Source organism: Aquarana catesbeiana, linkage group LG13 (assembly GCF_042186555.1).
Source record: "Aquarana catesbeiana isolate 2022-GZ linkage group LG13, ASM4218655v1, whole genome shotgun sequence".
Lineage (NCBI taxonomy): Eukaryota > Metazoa > Chordata > Amphibia > Anura > Ranidae > Aquarana > Aquarana catesbeiana.
Genome location: NC_133336.1, coordinates 217,014,627 through 217,025,200, shown reverse-complemented (window position 1 = coordinate 217,025,200; position 10,574 = coordinate 217,014,627). Strand labels below are relative to the sequence as shown.

At 55.1% G+C, this 10,574-nt stretch overlaps 1 protein-coding gene across 2 annotated transcripts; it reads right to left on the bottom strand.

Moving 5' to 3' along the window:
* Positions 1–597: 597 nt before the first annotated feature.
* Positions 598–5,754, bottom strand: DPM3 (dolichyl-phosphate mannosyltransferase subunit 3, regulatory). 2 transcript variants are annotated; one of them, XR_012237036.1, is made up of 3 exons: positions 5,600–5,754; positions 995–1,383; positions 598–954 (listed from the first exon to the last, which is right to left on the bottom strand). XR_012237036.1 is itself a non-coding variant. In XM_073608728.1 (2 exons), exon 2 carries the CDS (start codon positions 1,373–1,375, stop codon positions 1,097–1,099), a length of 279 nt encoding a protein of 92 aa, XP_073464829.1. In that variant the 5' UTR covers positions 1,376–1,383; positions 5,600–5,754; the 3' UTR covers positions 598–1,096. The 2 variants fall into 2 exon arrangements, 1 of the variants encoding a protein (XP_073464829.1); XM_073608728.1 differs by having other exon boundaries at positions 598–1,383.
* Between the last annotated feature and the right edge of the window lie 4,820 nt (positions 5,755–10,574).

Genomic DNA, 10,574 nt, shown 5'->3' with positions numbered 1-10,574 from the left:
GGGCACAGCGGGTGTACAGACCCGGGAACTCAGCACAGGGATGGTGAGAACCCCTCATAATGGGCACAGCGGGTGTACAGACCCGAGAACTCAGCACAGGGATGGTGAGAACCCCTCATAATGGGCACAGCGGGTGTACAGACCCGGGAACTCAGCACAGGGATGGTGAGAATCCCTCATAATGGGCACAGCGGGTGTACAGACCCGGGATGATCTGTCAGTGTTGGGTGGAGTGCACATGTTTTTCTCCTGGCAGTGGGGGAGGGGTTGGCACTGGCGGTGTGAGAAGATGAAGTTGGCAGCGGGGGAGGGGATGACGGATTACAGACGTGTTCCCGCTTGTGTGGTGACTGAATCTCGGATCCAGCGCTGCCCTGCGGGGCCCCGGAGGATTCTGGGTAGGAGGAGCTCTGACAGCCGCACGCGTCCCCCGTACATCACACACATGTACCACCTACCTGGTGTGGGGCCCCCAGATATGACCTACCAGGGGCCCATTACCCACAAGGCAACCCCCCCCCCCCCGCCATACACAGACACACCAATCACAGGACAGGATTGGAGGAGGGGAGGGGCCAACAACAAAAGACACCTCAGTTTTGTACTTCACCTCTTTATTATTGGATCACATCTGGTCACATGACAATCACCCGTAGGAAGTGGGTGTGTTCACATGAAAGCCTCTCCCAGTCACATGACCAGGTACATTGTATGGAGGGGGTGTGGCAGAGAAGGCAGTCAATACAGAGATTGGTCACCTGGACATAGTGAAGGATCAGAACTCCGCCCCCTGGTCTGTCCACGTGACCAATAAGAGAGCATTGATGTCAGTAACACTGGAAGCTCCGCCCATAATGTTGGTCCCAGGGTGGTCTGGTAAAGGTTCCACCCTTAACATAAGTCCCTGTACAGTGTGGCGATGGCTCCGCCCCCCGCGGTTGATCACTGTACAGTCTGGTGATGACTCCGACCCCACAGTTGGTCACTGTACAGTGTGGTGATGGCTCCGCCCCCACGGTTGGTCACTACAGTCTGGTGATGGCTCCGCCCCCACGGTTGATCACTGTACAGTCTGGTGATGGCTCCGCCCACTGTCTCAGAAGCTCATCCCCCTCTGGCTCAGCTCCCTCTTGGCCTGGCGGATCTGATCCTGCAGCTGGTGGGCGGCGTCCTCGCAGTCGTTGAAGGTGGCCAGGCGGTAGCCGATGGTCGCCAGGGAGTAACAGCCGAAGGCCACCAGGAGGTAGACGGGGAGGGGCCACACCACCTCCCAGCAGGCCCGGGGTGGATCCAGACCCAGCAGGTCAAAGGTCAGCGTTGCCCAGGCTCCGCCCAGCAGGATCAATCCCAGCAGCCATTGCACCAACTTTGTCATGTCTGCAGCTGTGGAGAGAAGGGGGCGGGGTCAGTAAAGGATCTCCATGTGCAAACTCATCCACCCCTATGTACCCCCATATCCCCCCTCCCCTATGTACCCCCATATCTCTACAACCCCCCTTCACCTATGTACCCCCATATCCCCCCTCCCCTATGTACCCCCATATCTCTACAACCCCCTTCCCCTGGGTACCCCCATATCTCTACAACCCCCTTCCCCTATGTACCCCCATATCCCCCCTCCCCTATGTACCCCCATATCTCTACAACCCCCTTCCCCTATGTACCCCCATATCCCCCCTCCCCTATGTACCCCCATATCTCTACAACCCCCCTTCACCTATGTACCCCCATATCTCTACAACCCCCTTCCCCTATGTACCCCCATATCCCCCCTCTCCTGTGTACCCCCATATCTCTACAACCCCCCTCCCCTACGTACCCCCATATTCCTATATCCCCCCTCCCCTGTGTACCCCCATATTCATATATCCGCCTCCCCTGTGTACCCCCATATCCCCCCTCACCTGTGTACCCCCATATTCCTATATCCCCCTCCCCTGTGAACCCCCATATCCCTGTGACCCCCCTTCCCCTGTGTACCCCCATATCCCCCCTCCCCTACGTACCCCATATCCCCCCTCCCCTGTGTACCCCCATATCTCTATAACCCCCCTTCACCTGTGTACCCCCATATCTCTATAACCCTCATTTCATCTGTGTACCCCCATATCTCTATAACCCCCCTTCACCTGTGTACCCCCATATCCCTATAACCCCCCTTCACCTGTGTACCCCCATATCTCTATAACCCCCCCTTCACCTGTGTACCCCCATATCTCTATAACCCTTCACCTATGCACCCCTATATCCCCCGTCCCCTGTGTACCCCCATATCTCTACAACCCCCCTTCACCTATGTACCTCCATATCCCCCCTCCCCTGTGTACCCCCATATCTCTACAACCCCCCTTCACCTATGTACCTCCATATCCCCCCTCCCCTGTGTACCCCCATATCCCTGTGACCCCCCTTCCCCTGTGTACCCCTATATCCCTGTGACCCCCCTTCACCTATGTACCCCCATATCCCCCTCCCCTACGTACCTCCATATCCCCCCTCCCCTGTGTACCCCCATATCCCTGTGACCCCCCTTCCCCTGTGTACCCCCATATCCCTGTGACCCCCCTTCACCAATGTACCCCCATATCCCCCTCCCCTACGTACCTCCATATCCCCCCTCCCCTGTGTACCCTCATATCTCTACAACCCCCCTTCACCTATGTACCCCCATATCCCCCCTCCCCTACGTACCCCATATCCCCCCTCCCCTGTGTACCCCCATATCTCTACAACCCCCTTCACCTATGTACCTCCATATCCCCCCTCCCCTGTGTACCCCCATATCTCTACAAACCCCTTCACCTGTGTACCGCCATATCTCTATAACCCCCCTTCACCTGTGTACCCCCATATCTCTATAACCCTTCACCTATGCACCCCCATATCCCCCGTCCCCTGTGTACCCCCATATCTCTACAACCCCCCTTCACCTGTGTACCCCCATATCCCTATAACCCCCCTTCACCTGTGTACCCCCATATCTCTAAAACCCCCCTTCACCTGTGTACCCCCATATCTCTATAACCCTTCACCTATGCACCCCCATATCCCCCGTCCCCTGTGTACCCCCATATCTCTACAACCCCCCTTCACCTATGTACCCCCATATCCCTCCTCCCCTGTGTACCCCCATATCTCTATAACCCACCTTCACCTGTGTACCCCCATATCTCTATAACCCCCCTTCACCTGTGTACCCCCATATCTCTATAACCCTTCACCTATGCACCCCCATATCCCCCGTCCCCTGTGTACCCCCATATCTCTATAACCCTTCACCTATGCACCCCCATATCCCCCGTCCCCTGTGTACCCCCATATCTCTACAACCCCCCTTCACCTATGTACCCCCATATCCCTCCTCCCCTGTGTACCCCCATATCTCTATAACCCCCCTTCACCTGTGTACCCCCATATCTCTATAACCCACCTTCACCTGTGTACCCCCATATCTCTATAACCCCCCTTCACCTGTGTACCCCCATATCTCTATAACCCTTCACCTATGCACCCCCATATCCCCCGTCCCCTGTGTACCCCCATATCTCTACAACCCCCCTTCACCTATGTACCCCCATATCCCTCCTCCCCTGTGTACCCCCATATCTCTATAACCCCCCTTCACCTGTGTACCCCCATATCCCTATAACCCCCCTTCACCTGTGTACCCCTATATCTCTATAACCCCCCTTCACCTGTGTACCCCCATATCCCTATAACCCCCTTCACCTATGTACCCCCATATCCATCCTCCCGTGTACCCCCATATCTCTATAACCGCCCTTCACCTGTGTACCCCTATATCTCTATAACCCCCCTTCACCTGTGTACCCCCATATCCCTATAACCCCCTTCACCTGTGTACCCCCATATCCCTATAACCCCCCTTCACCTGTGTACCCCCAAATCCCCCTCCCATGTGTACCCCCATATCCCTATAACCCCCCTTCTGTGTACCCCCATATCCCTATAACCCCCCTTCCCCTGTGTACCCCCATATCCCTATAACCCCCCTTCCCCTGTGTACCCCCATATCCCTATAACCCCCCTTCCCCTGTGTACCCCCATATCCCTATAACCCCCCTTCCCCTGTGTACCCCCATATCCCTATAACCCCCCTTCCCCTGTGTACCCCCATATCTCTATAACCTCCCTTCACCTGTGTACCCCCATATCCCTATAACCCCCTTCACCTGTGTACCCCCATATCCCTATAACCCCCCTTCACCTGTGTACCCCCATATCCCTATAACCCCCCTTCACCTGTGTACCCCCAAATCCCCCTCCCCTGTGTACCCCCATATCCCTATAACCCCCCTTCCCCTGTGTACCCCCATATCCCTATAACCCCCCTTCCCCTGTGTACCCCCATATCCCTATAACCCCCCTTCCCCTGTGTACCCCCATATCCCTATAACCCCCCTTCCCCTGTGTACCCCCATATCCCTATAACCCCCCTTCCCCTGTGTACCCCCATATCCCTATAACCCCCCTTCTCCTGTGTACCCCCATATCCCCCCTCCCCTGTGTACCCCCATATTCCTATAACCCCCCTTCACCTGTGTACCCCCATATTCCTATAACCTCCCCCTGTGTACCCTTATCCCCCCTATCTCTCTAAACCCCACAAACACTCCTTACTGGAGAGAAGGGGGCGGGGTCAGTGAAGTATCTGTATATGTAGCCCCTCCCAGTCTATTCTGGTTGTGGATCACACATGCGGTGCGTTGTTCCCGTTCTCTGACAGCGGCCCCCATACACGTCTATCAGGTTGTGCGTTTCCCGGACGGGCCATGCCATGTTTTACTGTTGGCCCTCGTGCCGCGTCTCCCTGTGACGCGTTTCCCTGTCGGCCTGTGACGCGTTTCCCTGATGGGCCTGTGACGCGTTTCCCTGATGGGCCTGTGACGCGTTTCCCTGATGGGCTTGTGACGCGTTTCCCTGATGGGCCTGTGACGCGTTTCCCTGTCGGCCTGTGACGTATCTCCCTGTCGGCCTGTGACGCGTTTCCCTGATGGGCCTGTGACGCGTTTCTCTGACGGCCTGTGACGCGTTTCTCTGACGGCCTGTGACGCGTTTCCCTGTCGGCCTGTGACGCGTTTCCCTGTCGGCCTGTGACGCGTTTCCCTGATGGGCCTGTGACGCGTTTCTCTGACGGCCTGTGACGCGTTTCTCTGACGGCCTGTGACGCGTTTCCCTGTCGGCCTGTGACGCGTTTCCCTGTCGGCCTGTGACGCGTTTCCCTGTCGGCCTGTGACGCGTTTCGCTGTGATCTCTGAAGGGGTCAGAAATGAAGCTCCTAATAGAAGAGTACGGGTCGAACACACAAACACCTCGGTGTCCCCGCTGGGGAGATCTCCCGTCACTTCCTGTCTCAGGGACACAACAGGAAGTGGGAGGAGAGTCCGGTCTCTTTGTATTGGAGGATTTCCTCTCACTAAGTTTCCATTTCCCCTCCCCCTACATATATCACATGGGGACGTCCCCTCCTCCCCCCATGTAATGTAATACAGACTCCCTGTCTCCTCTCCATCCTCCTCTATGGGGGTCACACTGATCCCCTCCCCCATAGAAGAGCCTCTCCTGCCACATCACTCACCCGCCACATCCACTTCCGGTCTCTGAGCCTCACTTCCGGTGAGTGAGAGGAAGCTACCTTTCAGAAAGTGGAACGGAAGTGACGTTCCGGCGCGGCCATCTTGGTACACCCCGCACTCGTCCACACTAAGCTGACAGTCTGAAGTCGCGAAGCGGACATCTTTTTACACCCACCGGCCGGAGTCGTGCATTTCACACTTATTTTTACCTCTAAACGGAGCTTATATCGTCAAATACAGGATTTTGAAATCCGCCTGGCTGTTTTGATGTTGAATCCTAAAATCAGCGGCGTTCTGTCAGATTATCAAACCTGTGAGATCAGCAGGCTCGCCGCTGGTTATAAAATTCATCATCAAAACAGTCGGTCGGAATTAGAAATCCTATAATTGACGATATAAGCTCCGCTTAGTGGTGAAAATAAGTGTGAAATACAAGACTCCGGAGGGTGTAACAAGATGTCCGCAACACCGCCTTCCGACTGTGGGCTTAACGAGTGCGGGGTGTACCAAGATGGCGGCGGCGGAACGTCACTTCCGTTTCATTTTCTCACGGATAGCGGAGGATGCCGGGAGGTGTAGTCCAGAGAGTATTCACGTGAGCCCCTCCCCATAAACAGGGATAGGAGGGGCGGGGTTATCACCTTGTCCCCCATACACACATAATAGCGACACAGGAAGTGGGGTCACACCTTCCCACCTATAGAAACACACATCTCTGTGTGTCTGGAAAGGGGCGGGGACATTGCGTGTCACAGACGTCGCACCGGAGACAAAAGTCATGCGTTTTGTTTATTTTTATCCCCCTCCCCCCGTTCACACCATAGAAATGCAGTCTGCATCTGCCGTTTTCATGCGTTTCCAGCGCCTCTTCCCCCTATTATTTTTATTTATTTTTTTTTTTGCCATTTCAAAGTCGCACGACGAGTCGCATCGGCGGCCGCGGAGCCGTTTGGATTCCTGCGACTCAGAAGAAGGTTTCTGCGCCAATTCAGTGCGACTCGACATTGGAGAAAAGTCCCAGAACGACTCAGGCCGCCATTTTTACTGCGACTCGCAGCAACGCCGGTGTGAGTCTGGAGGTCCTTCGAGTCGCATCAAAGTAGTGCGGAGATATGAACGGCGCTCATGACATCACAGTGAGGGGGGGGAGGGGTGCGGCTTGTCAATGCGACTCTGGAGTCCCCTCAAGTCGCAGGAAACGCGTCAAGAAATGCGGCCTCCATGAAATCGCACAGCTTTGAAGTGGCAGAACCGGGGCGAAGGCTCCGCCTCCACGAGTGCGACTTCCGGACACATCAATAAGTCACGTGACGAGCCGCGGCTCCTCCCCCCCATTGGTTTCCCATCCGCGCCACTCTGAAAAGGTTCCCTGCGACGCTTTTCATGCGACTTCCATCCAGGAGGAGGGGGGGAGGGGGGTGAAGTCGGATCGAAGCCGCCCTCCAAATCCTGCGACTTGTGGGGTCGCCGTGGTGGAAAATCTTCCCCCGAGAAACGCAGAACGGAGGCGCCCCGGAGCGTCTTCTATTCTGGGCCAATTCACACCGCAGGCAGCCCGCTGCGTTTTTTTTTTATGCGTCCTCCCCTCCCCCCCCCTCTTTTTACTTAGGGGCGGTTCTCTCCACACGCAGTCCGGGGCGGGGGTTGTTTTCTTTTTTTTGTCTGCATCAAAAACGCATAAAAAGTCATTTATATGTTTTTGTAACGGCATCGTTCACAGCGGCGCGTTCCGGAAAAAAAAAAATAAAGTGGGACGCGCTGCGATTTTCATGCACCGCAACGCACCTAAAAAATGCACCGCAACGCACACATGTCCTTATTTACGGCCGGTTCACGCCAGACGCAGTTCCGTGCGCTTTTTTTTTTTTTTTTTTGCGCTAGAAATGCACGCAGAACGTTTTCCACGCATTCCGATGGCTCCGGTTCTCGCCGCACGCGGTCGGATTCCGGTCAGTTTCTGCACACGGTGAGAACCGGAGCCATCGGAATGCGTGGAAAACGCTCTGCGTGCATTTCTAGCGCAAAAAAAAAAAAAAAGCGCACGAAACCGCGTCTGGTGTGAACCGGCCCTAAGTAAAAAAGAGGGGGGGGGGGGGGAGGGGGGAATGCACTGAACTTCATCCAAAAAACGCACTGGAACGCATCGCAAACGCGTCAAAAACGCGCCCGCAGAGAAGCACCCGGAACGCATCCAGGACTGCGTTTCTACGGTGTGAACCGGCCCTTAATAAAGACGCGTGTGCGTTTTTCTTCATGCGTCTTTTAACGCGTTCCAGTGCAGGGAAAACGCAGCGCGTTCTACTTGATTTTTTTTCCGGGAACCGGAGCGCGCCGGTGTGAATGATGCCGTTAGAAAAACCGTATGGGCCGGTTCACATCACACGCAGTCCGGTGCGTTTTTTTTAAATTTTTTTTTCTGCATCAAAAACGCATGGAGAGTCGGTTATGTGGTTTTTCAACAGCATCGTTCACACCGGCGCGTTCCGGTTAAAGAAAAAAAAATAAGTAGGACACGCCGCATATTTCCTGCACCGGAACGCATCAAAAAACGCACCGGAACGCAAACATGTCCTTATTAAGGGTTAAGAAAAAAGAGGGGGGAAAAAACGCACCGGACTGCATGTGGTGTGAAGGGATCGCCCTGAGATCGTCAGCGACACCCCCAGAAGACGCACAAAAATCTCCCACATTTCAGGAGTCGCACTTTACACATCGATGGAAGCTTTCACCCGCCTTCCACAATCACCCCCCCGACCCCCCCGACCTCTGACCTCCCCCCCCGACCCCCCCCCCCCGGTGGTGACCGATCGAGGCGCCAATAACAGGATCTTGTTGTTTGTGTGAAGTGTGAGAGAGGAAGCATCTGCTTCCCGACTCCTCCGTCCTCCAAACCCCGCCCCCTTCCCTCCGCCGCCGTCAATCCATCCAATCCCATCCATCCATCCATACTGTGTACAGAGAGATCCTACAATCTGATTTCCCACCGACTGCGCCAACCTCACCGTTCCCACCAATCACAGGAAACCGCAGCGTGAGAGGAGAGACCACCGACTGCTGGTCACCCAACCCCCCCCACTACCACCACATACCATCCAATCACCATCACTGGGGGGGGGGGCAGATCTAGGGGGGCCACCATACATTACCAAAACCGATACATTCCAATCCCCTTCCATCCAATCACAGCAGATTGTACAGTCCGTGGTCAGCAGTCACCCCCAAATAATAATAATCCTATTGGAGGACGGAGGTGTCTCCTATGGATGGACGGGGGTGTGTCCTACTGAGATAAGAGACAACCCCCCCCATCCATAGGAGACACTTCAGTCCATCCATAGGAGACACCTCCGTCCATCCATAGGAGACACCTCCGTCCATCCATAGGTGACACCTCCATCGATGAGATATCTCCGTCCATCCATAGGAGACACCTCCGTCCATCGATGGAGACACCTCCATCCATCCATAGGAGACACCTCCATCCATCCATAGGAGACACCTCCATCGATGAGATATCTCCGTCCATCCATAGGAGACACCTCCGTCCATCCATAGGAGACACCTCCGTCCATCGATGGAGACACCTCCATCCATCCATAGGAGACACCTCCATCCATCCATAGGAGACACCTCCATCCATCCATAGGAGACAACTCCATCCATCCATAGGAGACACCTCCATCCATCCATAGGAGACACCTCCATCGATGAGATATCTCCGTCCATCCATAGGAGACACCTCCGTCCATCCATAGGAGACACCTCCGTCCATCCATAGGAGACACCTCCATCCATCCATAGGAGACACCTCCGTCCATCGATGGAGACACCTCCATCCATCCATAGGAGACACCTCCATCCATCCATAGGAGACACCTCCATCGATGAGATATCTCCGTCCATCCATAGGAGACACCTCCGTCCATCCATAGGAGACACCTCCGTCCATCGATGGAGACACCTCCATCCATCCATAGGAGACACCTCCATCCATCCATAGGAGACACCTCCATCCATCCATAGGAGACACCTCCATCCATCCATAGGAGACACCTCCATCGATGAGATATCTCCGTCCATCCATAGGAGACACCTCCGTCCATCCATAGGAGACAGCTCCGTCCATCGATGGAGACAACTCCATCCATCCATAGGAGACACCTCCATCCATCCATAGGAGACACCTCCATCCATCCATAGGAGACACCTCCATCGATGAGATATCTCCGTCCATCCATAGGAGACACCTCCGTCCATCCATAGGAGACACCTCCGTCCATCCATAGGAGACACCTCCATCCATCCATAGGAGACACCTCCGTCCATCGATGGAGACACCTCCATCCATCCATAGGAGACACCTCCATCCATCCATAGGAGACACCTCCGTCCATCGATGGAGACACCTCCATCCATCCATAGGAGACACCTCCATCCATCCATAGGAGACACCTCCATCGATGAGATATCTCCGTCCATCCATAGGAGACACCTCCGTCCATCGATGGAGACACCTCCGTCCATCCATAGGAGACACCTCCATCCATCCATAGGAGACACCTCCATCCATCCATAGGAGACACCTCCGTCCATCCATGGGAGACACCTCCATCCATCCATAGGAGACACCTCCGTCCATCCATAGGAGACACCTCCGTCCATCCATAGGAGACACCTCCGTCTCCTATGGATGGATGGAGGTGTCTCCTATGGATGGATGGAGGAATATCCTGTGTGGATGAACGGAGGTGTCTCCTATCGTTGGACGGGGGTGTCTATCGATGGACGGAGGTGTCTCCTATCGATGGACGGAGGTGTCTCCCATGGATGGACGGAGGTGTCTCCTATGGATGGAGGTGTCTCCTATGGATGGACGGAGGTGTCTCCTATGGATGGACGGAGGTATCTCCTATCGATGGACGGAGGTGTCTCCCATGGATGGACGGAGGTGTCTCCTAATGATGGACGGAGGTGTCT